Source organism: Urocitellus parryii, chromosome 11, assembly GCF_045843805.1.
Source record: "Urocitellus parryii isolate mUroPar1 chromosome 11, mUroPar1.hap1, whole genome shotgun sequence".
NCBI classification, from domain to species: domain Eukaryota; kingdom Metazoa; phylum Chordata; class Mammalia; order Rodentia; family Sciuridae; genus Urocitellus; species Urocitellus parryii.
In genome coordinates, this window is record NC_135541.1 from 46390435 (window position 1) to 46412633 (window position 22199).

The window sequence follows — 22199 nt, forward strand, 5'->3', positions numbered from 1 at the left end:
CGTGCTTCCCCTCTTCTGCCTCTCTGTGACTCCAACAGTGGAATCCATTCAGGTTGCTAAGAGGTTCTCTCCAGCCCTCTCACTTCCTTCCTTCTCCCTTGTGTCACAGATTCTTATCTGACCCTGGATGAACCAATGAATAACATCACCACGTCCCTGGGACAGACAGCGGAACTGCACTGCAAAGTCTCTGGAAATCCACCTCCCACTATTCGCTGGTTCAAAAATGATGCGCCTGTGGTCCAGGAGCCCCGGAGAATCTCCTTCCGGGCAACCAACTATGGCTCGAGGCTGAGGATCAGAAACCTCGACACCACAGATACAGGCTACTTCCAGTGTGTGGCAACAAATGGCAAGAAGGTGGTGTCCACCACTGGAGTCTTGTTTGTCAAGTTTGGTAAGCAGCCTCCTACTGGGGATGGTCTTTGACCCAAGCCCAATGTGCTAGGACAACCAGAGTCCACCAGGGCAAGGAAGAAGGAAGTAAGCACTAGATGGTAGTGCAGTCCTAAACCTAGCAGAGCTGTACCCAATTTGCAGATAAATAATTCATGGCCCAGTAGTTAATTAGCATATTTAGGATTGTGCAGTTAGTAAAGAGCAGAGCAGGAATGGGGTCCAGTTCTGTCTGATCCTAACACCCTGACTACAAACCACCATGCCTCAGAGCTCTTCTTCTCAGCAAGGATGCTCCTGTCCTGAAAGCCGGGAGCATGGCAGTGAGCATGCCCTTCTTCCATGCAGCTTCCTCAGAGACGGGAAGCCCCCTCTTGCTTTTGCAATTGACATCCTCATGCAGTCACTCAGCCTTCTATTGGAAGCTACCTGCCCATCTGAAGATGCACTCTGTCGGCTCGTCTTTTAGCATTTTTCAGCCCCTGAATTGTGGAATAGAGATATGTTCTCATTGCTATGCTTTTGTTCACAGAGGTGGTTGGAGAGGGGAGCTGGAGTCAAATAATAAATCCCAGAAAAATAAATATCCCCTCTAGGTGGTTGAGAACTTTAATTTGCAATGGTTTGATTGTACCCACACTCACCCTCCAATTATCCAACTGACTATTTCTTTTGTTTTTCTTTCATTTCTTCAGGACCCCCTCCCACCGCAAGTCCAGGTTCCTCGTAAGTACTTTGAGTCTCCTTTTCTGTCGTTTCTTAGCATTTCCTCATTGGTTTCTAGGGCAAAGGCAATGTTGTTCCCTGCTTGGGCCCAAACACTATGTTTTCAAATGTCATTCCATTTTGCTTTTACTCTGGTATGAAGATTCACAGGAGACCAGCATTGGCAGTAATCTTAAGTGTGGTAATGTGGAATCTGAATGATCAAAGCAACAAATCTTATTACATTTACTATTTTAAGATGAATCTAACATTTAGTGGCAACAATGGACTCGGTAAAAATCAAACAAAAAATGACAGGGTGCTGGCTTAGGAAACTTTACTCCAGCTTAAAGGGTCTGTTGTACATACTGTAAGCATTCTGATACTTTATATTATTGAACAGGGCAAAAATTAAGTGATCACTTTATTTTTTATTCCCTTCAAAGAACTAGAAGTTCTAGTTCACATAAGGGACGGAAGCCCCATACTTGGATAGAGAGTTTTGTGGAATTTGGAGTCATTCTGAGACCCTTTTAATGGAGTCTAAAGACTCCCTTTCTTCAAAAGATAAAAGACTCCATTTATTCTTGCTTAAGGGATGTTCATCTTCCACTCTGAAAGTATCCTCTTGGGACATTTTTTCCTTAACTATATTTTATTTGGAGAGAAAGACCTAATTATTCAAACCTTTGCTCTGCAAGAAAGTCTCCTCCATATTTTGTATTATCTGAAGCAGAATTCCCTGGGTCCATCCTGAGAACACCAACATGTCTGGCCTGGACCACACCCATGGCAAATGGAAGAGCCGCTGAGCTTGCTCTAATCCCCTCTGTGCCACTTAATTACAGTGTGGGGTATTTTAATACATTGGTGTGTTCCTTGAGGCCCAGTGGCCCACAATCCCATTAATAAAATAGGTAATGGGTAAAAACAAACATTGGCCTTCAGCCACACTGTTCTGCTACTTCAACAGCAGTTAAAGGCCGTTAAAAGTCTTTAAAATCAGCCGAGCGCTAATTATATTCTGCTTGCCCAGGTAGAAAGTGTTGCTTGATTTTAGAAAAGGTTGGAAGTTTGGTCACTTTGCCTTACATTTTTGGAAGGTTTTTTTTTTTTCCCCAAAAAATCTCTCCCTAGGTTATATGTGGAATCCTTTTGAAGTCTTATTTAAACAAAGATTAAAACTTCTGTTACTGGCTGTAAAAATGCTTCCCACCCTGGTACCTTATTTGTTCCTATTAATCTGTGTTTCAAGTGTGGTTGATAATCTGCATCACAAGCTGATTAATGTGGTTCTCTAATCTGCCTTTCCTGTTGAGCCCTGGACTTCCTGCCTGCTCAATCTGCATCAGTTATTTGTTGTAATCAAAGTTACTTGTTAAACATTTACATTTCCTTATTTCTGGAAGTGTTTGCTCTTTCTTTGCTGCCATCGTTCTGATGAACCTTAAGCCTCTCATGTTTTTTCATTTTAGACAGAGTTTAACAGTTTTGTGAACTGATGTCCATAGAGTAGGTATTACAATTTCTTAAAGATGCCTGTTGACAACTGGAAGTGTCTGCTACCAATCCAGCACCTCTGCTACATGTTTGCTGTCCATTTATCCATCACTTAGTGAGCAATAGCATGTAGTGTACAGTTACCACCTTTGCTCGGAGGGACTTAACGCCAAAATGCAATCTAAGTTGGAAATCCCATGGGGCTTTTTGCAGGCTGGTCTCCATCTTAATTGCATTCCTCGTTGGCATTTTGATGCTCTTGGTTTCTTTCCTTTAGGAATTCGTGGTGTGCCTGCTTTCCCGACCCCCCCCCCCCAACCATCACCACTTACCCTGTGAATTTAGTTTGGCATCTGCTCATGACTTCAGGCTTTATTTGTGCTGTCATTGCTAGTTCCTGGCCCACCCCTAATCTCAGATAGAATGCTAGTTCCCATCCCTGTCCTCATAGCCCTCAGTTAGAAGCCAAACCTCACTAAAAGTGGATGGCAGACGTGAACAAAATGAGAGCCTTGGAGAATATCACAACATCAAGGATCCCTCAGAAGGCCTTCTGTTAAATCTTATGCTACTTTTTCCAAAATAAGAGTGAAATGCAATTATAAATTGCTGTTTATTTGAAAGTGCCACAGAATTACTAGTGGGGAAAAAAAAAAAAAAAAAAAAAGACTGTCCCTGCCACAACCTAGCAGTCAGAAAATCAGGACATCAGTAAAATGTATCAGGTGTATGAAACCTGGCAGGAGCCGAGAGCCCTTGGACTACGGTCACTGGCTACGAAGGGACTGTATCGGTGGGGTTTTCTCATGAAGTGCTCAGGATGCTCTTAGAGTAGAAGCAAATTTCAGATTTTAGTTCGGCTTCTGTTCATAGCTTCAGGCTTTATTTCTACTGTCATTACTAGTTCCTGGCCCACCCCTAACAATTATAGGGCCTGGGGCATGAATACAAGTGGAGACTCACATACCACATATCTAAATATTTAAAAGGTTAAATCAAGCTAGCAAAACTGTTAAATGAAATATGTTCTATCCTCCCATGTTGACAAATACACCTTCATAATAACAAAATAAAAGAAAAATGTCATTATGTAAAGTTACTGTTTTTCTATGATTGAAAGCCAGCAGTTTTCAAAAGTGACTAATCATCACTTTATATGTCTGGGTATTCTGTTCATGGGCCAAAATACTATATATAATTTATTGATGGTTATGTATTCATTCCATAGAAATTTTTGCCTTCATTTCAGCAAAAGTAATACCTACGTTATTCTATACAAGATGTTTATATAGTGTATGCTCTATTGACAACAATGCCAAATAGGACAAACTTTTTCCAGTTTTTATAATTCTTACTTTTTAATACCAATTTTCATTGGGAGAAACTTCACTTCTCTCAGTCAGTAGCAACTGTACCAGAAAAATTCCTAAGGTGATACTTAAATTTGGAAATAAGAATTTTTTATTTTTTTATTTGTTCTACTTAGTTGTACATGTACAGAATGCATTTCAATTCATTGTACACAAATGGAGAATAACATTTCAATAACCTGATTGTACACAATGTAGAGACACACCATTGGTGCTATCATACATATACCTAGGGTAATGGTATTCATCTCATTCCACCATCTTTCCTGCCCCCATAACCCCTCCCTACCCTCCCCTTTGCCCAATCCAAAGTTCCTCCATTCTTCCCATGCCCCTCAACCACCATAGATCAGCATCCACTAATCAGTGAATATATTCAGCCTTTAGTTTTTTGGGATTGGCTTACTTCACTTAGCATAATATTCTCCAATTCCATCCATTTACCTGCAAATGCCATAATTTTATTCTCTTTTAGTGCTGAGTAATATTTCATTGTGTATATGTATCACAGTTTCTTTATCCATTCATCTATTGATGGGCATCTAGGTTGGTTCCACAGTTCAGCTATTGTGAATTCAGCTGCTATAAACATTGGTGTGGCTATGTCACTATACTATGCTGATTTTAAGTCCTTTGGGTATAGACTGAGGAGTGGGATAGTTGGATCAAATGGTGGCTTTATTCCAAGTTTTCTGAGGAATCTCCACACTGCTTTCCATAGTGGTTGCACCAATTTGTAGTCCCACCAGCAATGCAAGAGTGTACCTTTTTCCCACATCCTCGCCAACACTTTTTATTGCTTATATTCTTGATAACTGCCATTCTGACTGGAGTGAGATGAAATCTTGGTATAGTTTTGATTTGCATTTCTCTAATTACTAAAGATGTTGAACACTTTTTCATATATTTGTTGATCACTTGTATATCTTCTTCTGAGAAGTGAAGAATTTTATATACCAAGTTCAAACAGAGAAATGGAATAATATATGATGAATAATCATTATTACAGAATATACAAAAGATTTCAATAATCATAACATGCCGACATGTTACCCCATTGTGTACAAATTTAAGAGGACAGTCATGTGTCACTTATCAGGGAGGATACACTCTGAGAAACTCCAAGTCAGGCAATCTCATTGTTAAGTAAGCTCCAGATAATTTAATTACACAAATCTGTGTGTTATAGATCAGTCGCTTGATGTGGCCTCCTGCTGCAATCAGGACACACAACAAATAAGACACATATGAGACTGCAGCCAAGGTAACAGCACACTTACAATAAACCTTTTTGATAAGAAGGGGGAGCACAGTCTAAAGTGACAACAGATAGTTTCATAAGTACATAAACCAGCAGCATCAATATTTCTTCTCATGATATGCCACATACCACTTTACATGCTAGCTTTTAAACAGCAGTCAGCACAGTAGGTGTGTGCACATCAGCAATACCACACACACGTGAATAACAGGTTGTGCTGAGACCCTCTAAGCAATAGGAGGTTTGGGCCCCGTCATAATCTTATGGGACTACACTCATGAACAAGACTGTCATTGACCAAAGCATCATTATGGGGCACATTACTATAATAAGAATTATTTAATTGTTGGTTTTCAAGGTGTCATAAACTGCATGGCTAAAACAGTAGAAACTGAGGTTAGAAATCCACAATCAAGATGCTGGCAGGGTTGGTTCTTCTGAGGGAGCAGGAAGGATCTTCTTTTATTCTTGGTTTGTCAGCACCTTGGGGCCTTTACCAGCTTGTTCATGCATCACTTCATTCTCAGCTTTGAGGTTCACATGTTCTTCTGCCTCGTGCATGTTTCAAAATAACCCTCTTTTTAAAAAAAATAAACACCAGTGATACATAGGTGTTAGGATCCACTTTGTAGATCTCTTTTTAACTTGATTACCTGTGTAAAGAAACCATTTCCAGGTAAGGTCACATTCTGAGGCACTGGGGGTTTGCACATCCACACACTAATTTAGGGTGACATGATTCAACCCATGACTCTTAACATTACAAAATTTTCTCAGCCATGTGAAACTCTTGCTGAGTTTCTTATTCTAATTTATAAGAACGTTCAGAAGCACAATTTGAGTGTAAAAAAACAAGAGGATCAATAGATGCTGGGCAATACTGGAAATAAGTTTATCATGCAAAATCGATTGTGTTTGAACTGGAGGAAGAATCCCCCAACTTGATTAACTTATCTCTTATTGCAGTGTTTCTGCCTCTGCCGTCTTTTCTGTGCTGGAAACAGTGTCCCTGTCCCACTCTGGCAGTGAAACAATAGATAAAAATCTTCACACTATCCATCACATCACCTTTTGTTCCACAACAGTGGCACAAGGCATAGAAAAGTGTTCCCTGGGGCGGGAACAGCTGAGTCCCATGAGTGAATGTCTGAGGTTATGCCAGCTTGGAGGACCAAGTCCTCCAAGATACAGACAGTCCCATGTGTTCTTGCTCTTAATAAATTTATTTTATTTTTTTTAAAAAATGTGGGTCTAGAACAGATACCTTCCCTTTCTCTTCTTCTTTTCTCTTTTCATTCTTTCTTTCTTTTTAAAAAACTGTTTCACTGAGGTACAGTTTCATCATAAAATTTACCCTTTCAAAGTGTGCAGTTCAGTATTTTTACAGTTATGCAACCCTTGCTGCTATCTTATTTTAAAACATATTCACTATTTCAAAACTAAACTGCTTCAGCCTGTGGTTAATTCTAACTTAAATTCTGTCTCTCTAAATTTGCCTATTCTAGCTCTTTCATATAAATAGAACCATATTATGCTCATTGTTGTGGCTGGCTTCTGTCACTTAGCATGTGTTTTAGAGGTTCGTCCCCATTATAGAATGTATCATACTTCATCCTTTTCATGGCTGAATAATAGTTCATTGTATAGTTTTACCACATTTGTTTATCTGTTCATGGACATTTGGTTTCCTTCTCCTTTTTCTCATCCTGGATAATGTTGCAATTACTACTTACATACAAGTTTCTGTGGAGTGTATGTTTTGAATCTGTTAGATATATACCTTGGAGTAGAGTTCTTGTAGCATTTGATGTCTCTATGTCTAACATTTTGAGGAACTGCGAAGCTATTTTCCAAAGGGTCTGAACCATTTCATTTCTCAGAAAGAACGTATAGACATCTGAACTTTTTCACATCTTCTCTAATGCTTTTTTCCTTTTTCAAAAATGTATTTATATAAATTGGGCATAGTATAACAGGCCTCCAATCTCAGTTCCTTAAGTGACTGAGACAGGAGGATTGAAAGTTCCAGACCAGCCTGGATAACTCAGTGAGACCCTTTCTTAAAATCTGAAAAGGCCCAAGGATGTAGGCCTGGGTCTGTGGAATGTTTTCCTAGCCTACATGCAGCACTGGGTCCAATCCCCAGTGCCACAAAATAAATAAATAAGTTTACTTAGTTTTTTATGCAGCCATTATTTATTTATCTATGTACCTATTTTGGTCATCTTAGTGGGAATGAAGTGGTCTCTTATGGTTTTGATGTTCATTTTCCTAATGACTAAGGATACTGAGACCTTTTCATGCACTTATTGGTCATTTGTATGTCTCTGGAAAAATAGCTGTTCAAATTTTTTGTTTATGATTTACTTGAGTTTTTGTCATGTTATTTTTGAGTTGTAAGAGCTCTTTATGTATTGAGGATACATACCCTATCAGATATATGATTCACAAAGATTTCCTGTCAAAGGATTGCCTTTCTTATTTTCTTTGTAGTGTTCTTCAAAACACAAATGGTTTTAATTTTGATGAAGTCTAACTCATGATTTTTTCTTTTGTCTTTTGTGCTTTTGAGACACCCTTACCTCATACAAGACCTCAAAGATTTACAGGTAGATTTTCTTCTTAGTGTTTTAGTTTTCAAGTTTCAGCTCTCATGCTTAGATTTTTGGTTCATTTTGAGTTAATTGTTGTGTGTAGTGTGAGAGCTCAGATTCATTTGTTTGTGTGTGAGTATCCATTTGTCCCCACCCCCTTTGTGTTGTTGAAAAGACTATTCTGTGGATTATTTTGGATTGCCTTGACACCCTGTTAAAACCAATTAACCATAAATATATGTGCTTATGTCTGGACTCTTGATTCTATACCATCCTTATGCTAATTTCACACATTCTTGCTTACTCTAGGTTTGTATTAAGTTTTGAAGTCAGAAAATAAGTTCTCTGTATCAGTCAGTATTCCACTAGGGTATCACACTCCTGTAATCCTAGTGGCTCAGGAGGCTAAGGCAGGAGTATCACAAGTTGGAGGCCAGCCTCAGCAACTTAGCAAGGCCCTATAGTAAGACCCTGTCTCAAATAAAATAAAAGGACTAGTAATTTGGCTTAGTGATAAAGTGTCCTCAGGTTCAAATCCCAGTGTGTGTGTGTGTGTGTGTGTGTGTGTGTATATATATATATATATATATATATATATATATATATATATATATATATTTAGAGAGAGAGAGAGCAAAGAATTGGTTTATGTGCTTGTGTGGACTGGTAAGCCATGTTTGAAGTCCTGGGGCCAAATGTCAAATAAACAGGCTAGACAGTCTCAGAAAGCTGCTCACGTTGTAGTCCACAGGTAGGAAGCTTCAGTTCTGTTCTAAGACCCTTTGGCTCAGATCTACTCAGATCATCAGGATGACCTCCTACATCCACTTGACTGTAGATGTTAATCACATTTATAAAGTACTTTTACGATAACAGCCAGACTGGTATTTCCTGAATAACTAGGGACTATATCTTGCCCAAGTTAACACATAAAACTGACCATCATATCCTTCAATGTTTCTCTTAGTCTTTGTTTTTCTCAGTCCCTTGCATTCCATATGAACCTTAGGATAGTTTATTAACCATGTTAACAAGAAGTGGTGAGAGCAGACATCCTGGTCTTTTTTTCTTATCTAAAGGGAAGCGCTTTCAGTCTTTCACCATTGACTGATGTTAGCTATTGGGTTTTCATAGATGCCCTTTATCAGAAGGAAAGTTCCATCCTATTCCTATTTTGTTTTGTGTTTCTTATTATGAAAGAGTGTTGGGTTTTGTCAAATGCTTTCTCTATGTGAATGAGATGATCAAAGAGTTTTGTTAGTCTTTTACTATATTAGTGTGGTGTATCACATTTATTTTTTAATGTTAAACCAAGCTTACATTCTTGGAGTAATTCCCACTTGGCCATAGTGTATAATTCCTTTATATGTTGCTAGATTCAGTTTAGTGATTGTTTATTGAGGATTTTTGTTTCTGCACTCATAAGGTAGTGGCCTATAGTTTTTCAGTGATATCTTTGCCTAGTTGTCATATCAGGACAATACTGTACTCTTAGAACAAGTTAGGAAGTATTTCCTTGTCTATTATTATTATTATTATTATTATTATTATTATTTTAGAAGAGTTTGGGAAGGAATTCTGTTAATTCATGCAAATGTTGGGTATAATTCACCAGTAAAGCCAGAAATGGCTAATTCAAATTTTTCACTTTTTATAGGTCTATTTAAATTTTCTATTTCTTCTTGAGTCAGTTTTAGTAGTTTGTCTTTCTAGGAATTTGTCCATTCCTTTAAATCATTTAACTTGTTGGCATATACTTATTCATAGTATTCGCTTATCATTCTGCTAATTTCTGAAACATTCGTAATGATATCCCTTCTTTTTCTCTGAACTTTAATAAATTGTGTCTTCCACCCACCCCCTTGGTTGGACTGGCTAGTCCAGGTTTACCAACTCTGTTGGTCTTTTCAAAGAAGTAAATTGTGTTGAAAACTGGATGCTTAAATAATGTAATATCGAAGCTCTGGAAATCAGATTGTCTGATTGTCTACCTTCTTGTCTGCTGTGTATTGTGCTTGCCATTTGTTTAGTGTATTACCTGAACTCAATCTATATGGTCTACATTCTGTGTAACGAAAGATACTAGAGTCTCAGCTAGGTAGCTCTTAGCAGTTAGTTAATGAATGACAGAGATTTCCTTCAATCAGAAAGTTGCTGGTCCTTTGCCAAGGGTTTCATGAAAGTTTGAGCATACCTTTAGTACCCCAGCAGTTCACAACTCTGCCATTGCTTTTATCCTTATGAGTGCAGGACCTCAAAGATAGCCAGAGAGGAGAGATTAGGGCCTTTCCTTCCCAGCCATGCACATAGCCCCGCTCATAAGAATGCCCTTCAAAACCCAGGCATATGTCAGAGGGTTTTCAAAGCCTCAATGGACATCTCATTTCTCAGATCTTCCCTTTGAGCTTTTAAGTTTTTTGGCAAGGCTTCTTTTTCTCATAACTGGTATCACTTCCTCAGGCAAAGAGGCTATTTTTTTCAACAAACATCCTGGGACTAGGGCTTTTCCCACTGAGACACTCCAAGTTTAGTCAAATAGGCACAAGCCCTGTGAATGGGACTTTTCTAGAAAGCTGCTAGACAGGTCAAACTATGCCAGTTCTCTGGAGATGAGCCCTCTAAGGATCTGCAGATTCACTCGTCTCCTCCAGTGACTACAAAGAACTTGGGAGAAGAAGATGGGAATGGGCCAGGTGAAATGCCACAAAACTCTGTTTTTAACAATTTTCAGCTTTCCCCCTCTGTCTTTTCTCTCACCTACATTACACAAGAAATCCTAGGGTGGAGTTTGTTGTAGAATTCACACTGAATGAATTTCAGCTTTATTTCTTTCCTTTATTTTCATCCTCTTGGGTTTCCTGCAGAATTGGTTTATTAAAACTACATGGGGGCAGGACCTATCTCATGAGGATGTTGAGATTAAGTGAAATCACAATGATCTGTCTTAGGATCATTGCTATAGTAGGCAGCAGTGTGCCTGGCACATTCATAGGAGTTTAATAATGTTGACTAACAACATCAGCAGCAGCAACATTGTAATCACTATTTGGAAACAAGAGGCTATGTTGTCTTTACAGCCAGAGTCCTTCTGCTGGACAGTACTCCCTGCTCTGAACACCAAACAGAGCCATCGAAACCTTTATTTCCTTTTCTCTCATTGGTTTTTGGCTAAAGTCTCTTTCCACAGAAAAAAAGAAGTAGCTTTTGATGACCTCTCTCCCTCTTTTTTCTGTTTCCAAGTCTCAGCCACAGTGAAGAAGTGGAGCTGGGTGTTGGCCCAGCTCAGGAAGTGATAATAGAACTTTCAACTCAAGATAAACTCAAGGATAACTTTCAGCACAGCTACTCAGACAGTTCAGGGATGAGGCATCTTGTAGTGAGAGGACCAGGAAGTCAAACAGCAGCTGAGCGAAGCCACAGAGGGCTTTTACCCCAGGGAAGCAGCTCATCAAATCGCCTTAGACTCAGCACTCTGCAGACCAAGGGCAGATGGTGAGAGTGTAGAGAGATTAGATAAGAAGGGTTTCCAAATCCCAGGGGAAGAGATCCAAGAGTACAGAGGTTGAGAAGCCAAGTCCTTATGTCTCAATCCACAACCATCACTCAACAATCCCCACTGGATGAACAGGGTGTGGAAAGCTTCCTATTAAAACGATACTTGTGAAGCTTGGCAATGCATATCCCTGTGTGCAGAGCACATCCAAAGGGAGAAGGGGGAAGATAAGTCCTTGCTGTCTAGGAGCACACCTTCCAAAAGCTTGCCCACCCTCCATGAGCTTCTCAGCGTATGAGTTAGTTACATATATGTATCTCCATGTTAACCCAGCACCTAGTACATATTAGATGCTCAAAAAAATGTGCTAAATTGAAGGTCAAAACTCTCTGTCTTTAAAGTCCTTTTCCAAATTTGACAAAATTTTATTCATTTGCTTAATACATCCTTATTGAGTTCTTTCTATGTTCCAAGCCTCTAATTAAGATGTTTTTAAGTTACAGACTTAAAAAATCAATATCACAATACTCCTTCAACACCTTATGAATTCCCTTCCTGTGTTTTATGAGTTCTGACATTTGCTTCTGCCCAAGGTTGCAAGGAAGGTGATACTCAAGGAATAGAGAAAAATCTCCACCCTGTCCCTGGCTGTGAGTAAACAGACAGCCCCAGAGGAATCCGTGTGGTCTAGAACAGTAACTCTCAAATTGTGACATGCATACAAATTACCTGAGAATGTGGTTAAAATGCAGGTGCTGAAAGCATCTCTGGGTGGGCCTGAGACTCTGCATTTCTAACACCTTCCCAGGGCTTGCTGGTGCTGCTGGATCACACATTCGGAGAAGCACAGATTTAGAGAATTTACCCACCTGGGTTCCAGTTCTTACTGTGCCATTCACCGGCCAGTGAGCCAATTGATAATTTTCTCTGACCCCAAGTTTTTTACTTGCAAATTGAGGAACTTGGGCTATGATGTCTTCTAAGATTTCTTGCAACCAAATTTAAGGACTAATTGAAACTCAATTTTTATTTTCTATATTATAGTAAGACCCCCCTCGTGGTTTTGAAGTTTTTGCAATATGCTCTTTGGATCTTTTTTCTCTGCCCTGAGGGTGTTAATAGTCCCCCCGCCTTTTTCCCTCCTATTGTGATCTCCCATCCTGCCCATTCCAGACCTTGCCCAGGTAAATTGAGCCAGTGAGAAAGGTTTTATGGAGAACCTCCACATGGTTCTGAAGTGGCTGTGGTTTTCTGTCCTCTGGTGCAGGAGAGATTGCTGATTTTTCCACAGGTCAGCAGCAGTCAATATGCCAATTTGGTACTCAGGTGGCAAATTTTGATCCCCTTCACCTTTTTCAGTCTAATATTCATATTTCTCCTTCTCTTTATGTCAAGTCGTAGATTTTTTTCATCACCATCATTGTTGACAATTTCATCTCATTGCTTTCCCCTGTCTCTGTCTCTTCTCCCTGCACCCCCCACCCCCAGTATTCACACATGCTCCAAAAACTATAGGTGGGATCCTATGTCCTACACTCTTGTTTCTCTGAAAATCATATCAATCTTCTGCCTTTTATTATTACCTAGGGAAGTATTTCTCAACCCAACACATACATTAGAACTACCCAGGGAGGTTTATAAACTACCCACTACAGACAAGTTAAGAGCCCAGATAGAGTATGTTAAAAAGTTAGGGCAAATGATTCCACATACATGTAGCTAGACTTGAGAAATATCATCTCCCATCCCCCTCTCACCTGAAGGGAACTTGTATTAAACGGCCCAGTTCCACCTCTCTTGTTGGGGAGGACAGAAAAGCTTGCACATGGGATCTTTCAGTCCCCCTGGGTTGCATATCTAGCTCTCTTCCCCAACACCATATTGCAGAGAGCAGAGTAGTGGAAGCAGCAGAAACTCTGCCTGGATTGTCACATGCCTACTGCACCATCAAGGACCCACTGGGAAAACATAACCAACTTATGATTTTTAAAAAATATTTATTGTTTTTAGTTTTAGGTGGATACAATATCTTTATTTTATTTTTATGTGGTGCTGAGAATTGAACCCAGTGCCTCATGCATGCTAGGCATGCTACCACTGAGCCACAACCCCAGCCCCCAACTTATGATTTTTAACACAGGAAATTTAATGTAAGAATTTGCTGAAAAATCACACAAGGGACAGTGATCAACATCAGCAACAGACAGAAGATGAAGGTGATTTTACCCCAGCCCAGGTTTGGGATAACCTGTGGAGGCTAGAATGATGGCAAGTCTGGCCCATCTCTGTCACCAGAGATGCTTCCACTGCTAGGGTTACTGATCAAGGCAGAAAGAAGCAGGAGAAACTACTTGGCTTCTCCCTTCCTCCCCATATCCAAATGCAAGCCAGTGTCTTCACTGGGGAACTTAGAAGAGACCCATCCACATGGCCTGGGAATTGCCACCTGCAGAGGCCATCTGCCTGTGGCCCTCTACATAGAACAGAGCAGGGAGAGGGCGAGGGGGGAATCCAGGGCACACAGGCCCAGCCCTGCACTGATGGCTCACATAGATTTACCTACCTATGGAAACGTGGGAGTGGAGACAGGTGGGAGGAAATGGCATGGGGAAAAGAAAAGACATTCAACTGTCCTCCTTGTCCAGTCTCTGGTAGAACCATTCCTGTGAGCAGTTGGGTTGTGGAACTAGCCCTAGAGCAAAGGTCAAAGCTGAAAGAGCATCGATGTTGGTACTATTGGCTAAGTTTTGAAGAAGGTGAAATCCCCAAGGGAAACTATAAAAGGAACTAGAGAAAAAACTTTTTAGTTTGAGTAAGTCCCATTTGTTAATTCTAGTTGTTAACTCTTGCGCTATGGGTGTCCTATTGAGGAATTTGGAGCCCGACCCCACAGTATGTAGATCGTAGCCAACTTTTTCTTCTATCAGACGCCGTGTCTCTGTTTTGATATCAAGCTCCTTGATCCATTTTGAGTTAACTTTTGTGCATGGCGAGAGAAAGAGATTCAGTTTCATTTTGATGCAAATGGATTTCCAGTTTTCCCAGCACCATTTGTTGAAGATGCTATCCTTCCTCCATTGCATGCTTTTAGCCCCTTTATCAAATATAAGATAGATGTAGTTTTGTGGATTGGTTTCTGTGTCCTCTATTCTGTACCATTGGTCCACCCGCCTGTTTTGGTACCAGTACCATGCTGTTTTTGTTACTATTGCTCTGTAGTATAGTTTGAAGTCTGGTATCGCTATCCCATCTGATTCACACTTCCTGCTTAGCATTGTTTTTGCTATTCTGGGTCTTTTATTATTCCATATGATATTCCAGCTATTCCCCTTCTCGGTCTATTCCCCAAAGACCTAATAAGAGCATGCTACAGGGACACTGCTACATCGATGTTCATAGCAGCACAATTCACGATAGCAAGATTGTGGAACCAACCTAGATGCCCTTCAATAGATGAATGGATAAAAAAATGTGGCATTTATACACAATGGAGTATTACTCTGCATTAAGAAATGACAAAATCATAGAATTCGGAGGGAAATGGATGGCATTAGAACAGATTATGCTAAGTGAAGCTAGCCAATCCTTAAAAAACAAATGCCAAATGACTTCTTTGATATAAGGGAAGCAACTAAGGACAGAGTAGGGACGAAGAACAGGAGAAGAAGATCAACATTAATAGAGATGAGAGGGGGGAGGGAAAGGGAGAGAGAAGGGAAATTGCATGGAAAGGGATGGTGATCCTCAGGGTTATGCAAAATTACATACAAGAGGAAGTGAGGGGTAAGGAAAAAATAATACAAGTGGAAGAAGTGTTTTACAGTAAAGGGGGTTGAGAGAGAAGAGGGGAGGGGAGGGGAGGGGGGATAGTAGAGAATAGGATAGAGAGCAGAATTCATCAGACACTAGAATGGCATTAGGTAAATCAATGGAAATGTAATTGATGTAACTGATGTGATTCAGCAATCTGTATACGGGGTAAAAATGGGAGTTCATAACCCTTTTGAATCAAACGGTGAAATATATCAAAATAGATGTAATGTTTTGAACTACCAACAATAAATAAATAAAAAAAATAAAATAAAATAAAAGGAACTAGAATAAGACCTTTTATTCTGTAATACTAGTCCTGATTTTCAGAACGTTCTTTTAAATCCCTTCTGATCTTAATGCTACCTTGTAGCTTTGACAAGATAGCTTCATGTCTTAATTTTCTGTCTAGCAAAAAGGAAAAATAGATTAGTGATCAGCCTCCCTCTTTCTTATCTCAGCAAGTACTTTTTAATTTCATAAGGGGGGGGGTTCAACAAAAAAACCTCCTAGAAATTTGCTTCTTGGGTTTCTAAAGATACAATTTGCTAACTGTGGTAAGCACTTACTGAGTGCTATTCTGTGCTGGATATATTTATAAAACTCACGTAAGTGTGACCTCATGGAATCCCTTGATGTGGCACTGTCAAATCCCCATTTTATGGATGAAGTAATTCATTCAAGACTCAACTGGCAAAGGAAGAGGCTTTGATTTGAGGCCAGGCAGGTGGACTTCAGAGTTTAGACATTAGCCATTCTTACACACTGCTTCCCCTAGTTCTGGGAGGTGAGCAGTGTATGAACTCTTGCAGGAATTACACATTTGGTCTCCTTAAGTATTTGATTGCTGAGCAGATTCACAGCGCACAAACAGTTTATCCTCATGGAACAATTTTATTACACGCAAGGGATATGGCCTCAGAATTCCAGGAGCTAGACATGCAACCCAGAGGGGCTAAGAGATTCCATGTGCCAACTTTTTTGTCCTCCCCAATCTGGGTTGTACAGGACACCCTTAGTCTGTAAGTCTCAAACCTTCCCTGGTGTGCCTGCCAAGCACCTGGATTCCAAGAACGCTAATGTCATCTCATAGTAGAGGGCTCTTTGGGTGAGCTGGTCCCAAAGACACATTTGGCTCCATGACACACCTGAATCATTGAAACTCCAAGACTGAAATCAGGGGCAAATCATAAATCCAATTATTATTACTAAATAATGCTGACCAGCTCATACCTCCCACCTCTAACAACTTGCTTTCATAGAACATCATGTATCCTTAGTATATACATTCCATAGTGAATGCCTGTGATCTGTGGTTCTGAATAGTATCACTCTGAGGTTAGTTCAATTCTGCTGAGATTAACCTATACCATTCACCTCTCTTAGCTTTGCATAGTTTGTAAATCAGGAACTTATGCCTAAAACACAAATAGTGGTGGTGTAACCCAAATGCGAATATTGGCCCTGGATGGGAAATGTTCTATAAATATTGGAATAGCCATTATGAGTCAGTCATTACTATCTATTACTTCAGCAGATGGCCTAGTATTTTTATAGCGAAGGTCTAATGTGACTACCCTCCACTCATTCCAAGATGACTTGGTAGCTACGCTTTGTGCTCACATGAAATCCTACTTTTCTCTCAGAGCCATTACAATATACCATGATGGGTGCTGTGGTGTTTTTGTGTGTCTCTACTGTCCATTAGAAACATAATGTAAGCCACATAAGTAATTTTAAATCCACTAGTGTCCATATTTTTATTTATTTATTTAGTGAAGGGGGGGTTACTACTGGGGATTGAACTCAGGAGCACTCAACCACTGAGCCACATCCCCACTCCTTTTTATTTTTATTTAGAGACAGGGTCTCATTAAGTTGCTTAGCACCTTGCTATTGCTGAGGCTGGCTTTGAACTCGTGATCCTTCTGCTTCAGCCTCTTGAGCCACTGGGATTACGGGTGTGTGCCACTGCACCTAGCAGTGGCCACATTTTTTAAAAGAAACTAGTAAAATTAACTTCAATATATATTTTATCTAAACCAATATACTCAAAATATTACTTTTTTAACATGATGATGATTATCCAGCTTTTACTAAGAGATAATTCACAAGTAAAAATTGTATATAACTGAGGTATTCAGTGGTCTTTTTTATATACATCAAAGTGATTTCTGTAATAAGATATCCTATATTCTTTTTCTCCAAGTCCTCAAAATCTAGTGTTTTGTATTTACAGCACATCTTAGTTTGAATATTAAATTTTCATCAAAAATACTTATATTTTATAAAATTGACAATTAAAAGGCTAGTTTCACATTGTCAGGTTGTTTCAAATGTATTCAAAGTTTTCCGCAACCAATTTGAATACCAAAAAGTCATTTTTTTTCTTTAGTGACAAAACTGGTTCATCACTTTTAGAGGGATTGATTTGACTTTGAACCCCCAGTACATTAGTTTCCAAGCTACGTTTATCCAAGTTAAATAAATGCACTACATCTTGTATCAGCTTACTACTATTTATATCAAATTCAAAGAAATAGTGCATAACTTGAAAAGCAGCCTAAATTTATCAATATCCACAAGGCATTCCTGAAATTTTTTTCTTGTAGTTTTTGTGGCCAGCTTACAAAATGCTGCCTATTACAATTAAAATCTTTTGCCTAGTATTCATGTTAAGTGTATAAAAACCATGATTGTTGATTTGTATTGTGAAAAGCCTCAATTACAACATGCATTCCGTAAATGTCTAGCTAAGTTACAAGCTAAAAGTTTAGCTTGTTCTGATACAGTGTGGGATCATTGAAAAATGTAAATCACATTGCCATTTTTGTCTTTGATTATTGAGTATTTGGCAAGCATCCCTCCATTTCAAGAAAGTCTTGAATTGGAGTTAACAGTACAATAAATCTTTGTACAACTCTTTCATGATTCAGTTAACAAGCATTGGCAATGAACACAAGATCACTGAGGACATTGCCTTTGATTTCTTTCAGTGTTTCTAAAAACTGGCAATGATTTCATTTCCACATATATGAAATGATTTTAATAACTGTATCCATGACATTGTTCATAAAATCTGCTTCAGAAAACTGAACACAGATATTTTCAATATGTATCATACAGTAGAACAAAGCAATAAGGGAACCATTGGGATTCTTTTAAAATTTCACTAAGTCTACATTTTTGACCTAATGGCTGAAGTACATCTGTCATGATAGAAACCATTTTTTTTATACCTTGCTGAAATTCTTTGACAGATGTAAAAGATTAAAAAACACCTACTTCACAAATTCAACTTTATAGGTACAAATTGGCATGTGTGTTTATGTGTGTGTGTGTGTGTGTGTGTGTTGTGTGTGTGTGATGTGTGTGTGTGAGAGAGAGAGAGAGAATGGAAGCCCTCTGAGATGAAACATAACCCAAAATATTAATTTGATCATTTCTTTTATATCTCATGCCTCATCTAAAACTAAAGTGCCTGAAATTTTTCAAATTTTGAATCAATTGATCTTTGATTTTCTTAGAAAGATTTATATTCTACAGGCTATCCATAACTAAAATAATAATCTCTCTTACCATCTATCCATTTAAAAAATGGTTTTATAGCTGCTCAGTTACAAGCCCAGATTTTGCTAAAATTCTGTAAACTTTTTAATTTTTTTATATTTTTGGTATGGCATTTAATTCTGATCTCAGGTGACCAATGTCACTCTTTTTTGACTACTGAAAGGAAGTTTATTAAAAATCAAAACCACTATGTTTGCTGAAAATGTCTCATTAACATAGTCCACTTTATTACCTTTAATTTTTTTTTTTACACAACACATAACTTTTTTTGTGTGTACCCTTGCCCCAGTTGACATTCATCATGAAATTTACGGCATATTTTATCCCAGTCTCTTTTATCCATTACTCTCCTGTTTCAGAAAGTCTTTCCTTGGCCAAAACACTACAGAACTCATAACTTCTCCGAAATAGTATGTGTTTGAATCAGTTTTCTGTTTAGGGCTAAAAATAGAAATTCAGAAAACAGTGGCAGTCAGACAGGATTTCAAAGCCGCATTCAGCAGGCTGCGTTTCCTCTTGGATTCAATGCATACATTTATGTGCGCGTGTGCACCCTTGTGATTGTTTGGGTGATCACCCTGATTAAAGAGAAGGGGCAAATTGCAAAGAGAAACACAACGAAGTTGCAAAGTAAAGTGTTATTCTTTTAGATTAGGGTTAATTTTGAAACAGTCCACCACTCTGGCAGGCAGACCCTGTGGAGGTTCAGAACAGCAGGAGGAGGCGGCGCAGCTCACATACCTGCAGCCTCCAAATAGCAGCGGGTCCCTGACTTTCCTTGCTTCATCATTATTATAATTGTGAAAAAATACATATAACGTAAAATTTACCACTTTGACCGTTTTCAAGTGCACAGTTTAGTGGCAGGCAGCCATCAACACTATACAGTTGGAAAACGCTTTTACAACCCAGAAAGAAATTTTGGAGTCTTTTCCCCCTCCATCCCTGCTTTTAGCCCCCAGCAACCACTAACCTACTTTCTGTCTCTGGACGGTTCATAATTGCCTAGTGTCCAGGGAGAGGAGGGGGAGCCATTAAGGCAAGGATTCTCTCCTTCTCCAGCTGCCAGTCCCAGCCTCAAGAGGATTCCCTTCCTCTACCATATTGCGCTTCTCTGTTCCCGTATGTTGCCATCCTTCTGTCAGTGATTTAGATGTTGGAGCATGGATTAGATCTTTGTAACCTCTGATACAGCGCTTGGTTAATACCTGAACAGTGAATGAGCATATTGGGGATAATGCCAGTGCCTTCATTTTAGAATAACCCACGAGGCTTCTTTCTTCTGTAAAACTGGGATAACAATAGAATCTACTCAAAGGATTGTGAACATTAAGTGAGATACTATGTGTCATTCACCAACCACAACCTGGCACTTAACAAGCTCTCCAGAGAAGTTTGCTGTTAGTCCTATTATTTGGAGGGGAGGTCTGCTTTCTGTGGCTTCTTGTTGCTGTATGGCTGTATGGCTCTTGGAGGCTCTCTGGGGGTCCTGGATTAAAGAGAAATATGGCCAATCTCCGGGAAAACAAGGGCTCTGGTACAGAGGCCAGAATAAACCCTCCCAGTTCTCGTTGTCACTGGAGACTGAGAAGTGGAATTAATAAAGTGCCTTGAGTTGATCACCGTTCATTTACAGCCTGATTTCCCAAGTATTGTGCACCAGATGAGACATAAGGGATGCTGATCGCAAATGGAAAGTGGGATATTGTTAACTGGGGCCAATATAAATATGTTTGTGGGGAGGGCAGAACAAAGGCCTGATGTTGACAGAAACCATGCTAGTGTTTAAAGCATGACTTCATCCTAGTAAAAATCATAGTTCCCTCAGGCCTGCCAGGGAATGGGAGAGCCAGGGTTATCTGTACCTACTCATGCCAGGAACCTCAAGGGTGTGGGCAGCCTATATGTGGCCCTGACCCAGCTCCCCCAAACCAGCCTGGCATGTGGAGGGAGGGGCTTGGTCTCTGGCATCTGCCATGGAGTCAGAAACAGACCAGGCTGAATCCCAGCTCTGCTAGGCATTGTCTTCATTTAGCTGGGAGCCTGGGTTTTCCCAAATGGAAATTCAGATAACTCTACCCTCCAGAGCAGTTGTGATGAGTAAACAAGATAAATAAGATTTAAAAGAAGTAGTAAATTAAAGAAAGCCTGTGAGTGTATTTGCACTAACCTCGCCTGTTTGTGTGTGCTCTTCTCTCCCCAATACCAGAAGCACCATCTCCAGCCTCCCCAACCCCCACTTCGCTTAGTCCACCTCTTCTTGGTAAATCTGGGTTTTTTTCAGTTAGTCCTTTTGCAAGATGTATAAAGGTTGCTGGGCTAAGAGAGTGGAATGTCAGGGAAACCCCAAGAAAATACTGTTCAGTTGGGGTTCATATTCTCACCCAGCCAATAAGATGATCCCAATCACTCCTCTGCCTGCTCCTTGCTTCTTCTTCTGCCCCCTATTTGTACCCCTCCCCCATCTTTAAATAATAAATTGAGATGTGAGGCTTTGAAGGAGCCAGGGAAACCTCCGAAAGCCCTTGTGGAAAACCTTAGCCGGCAGGTTGAAGCAGGACCCCAGGTTATGCAGTCCAGGCCCCAAGAATGGGACCTGATGAAGCTCACCAGCTCATGGCCACTCACCACCTCCAGTTTCCTGCCCTGAAAGTTTCCAGTGGAAATTCCCCAGCTTCCATTGGAGTGCAGGGCTCTGTAATCTTGGAGACGCTCAACATACACCCCACAATTAAGGCGTCGCAACTCCACAAAGTGTTTCTTAAGAAAAAGCTCAATGCAATTAGATCATTTGAAGATGGATTAGCCTGCCCTCTGTACAATTTAAGAAAAATCACACTGGCAAATGACAGGGCCTCTTTGAAGAACTCTGAAGGAAAGTCACTAATGAGCTCTACACTGGGCTTCCCGGTTCCCCAAGGGTTAACACAACGTGTGGGAATGGAAAACAATCCCCTGTGGATTAAAATGCTATGTCAGAGGCTTGTGAGGCCCCTTTGTAGCCAGGCCCCCAGGCCAGGTTCACTTAAGCAGAGGTCTAGTTAATCAGAGTGGTTAATCAGAGTTCTAAGGCTGCTTGGCAGTTTCTAATGGGCGTCCAGCTGAGTGTCTAACCAGTGAAGAACTGTCCTTGAGGAACTTGATTGAAGAAGGTGAAGGACATCTGTTGTGCCTGTTCACCCAAGGGCAAGTCTTTTGGCAGAGTCACTTGTTCTTCTCAGTCGAGGTGAGCTGACTCTTAACCCAATCCGAGTAGCCACATGACCAGGCTGGCTCAGTTGGGGCATTTGGTAAATGCCCCTGAGCCACTGGATTTGTCAAATACAGGAGCCTATAAACACCTTTACCTTTCACTCCCACTTTTTATTGTTTCAGCTTCTGCCAAGTGGAAAGAGGTACATTAACTATTTACAGGATTAAATGTCCTAGAGTATAATTAAATGAGATAGAAAGTAACTTCTGTGGAAAATTCAGAGGAGGGGAAATGAATATGGGCATGT

The 22199-nt window shown here is 39.9% G+C and overlaps 1 protein-coding gene across 1 annotated transcript in view; it reads left to right on the plus strand.

Moving 5' to 3' along the window:
* The window catches only part of Ror1 (receptor tyrosine kinase like orphan receptor 1), a 163162-nt gene that overhangs the window by 41549 nt on the left and 99414 nt on the right, over positions 1-22199 (plus strand). Inside the window, exons 3-4 of the mRNA XM_077791550.1 lie at positions 110-397; positions 1092-1122. Coding sequence (XP_077647676.1) covers positions 110-397; positions 1092-1122 — 319 coding nt within the window. The remainder of the gene's footprint in view (positions 1-109; positions 398-1091; positions 1123-22199) is intronic.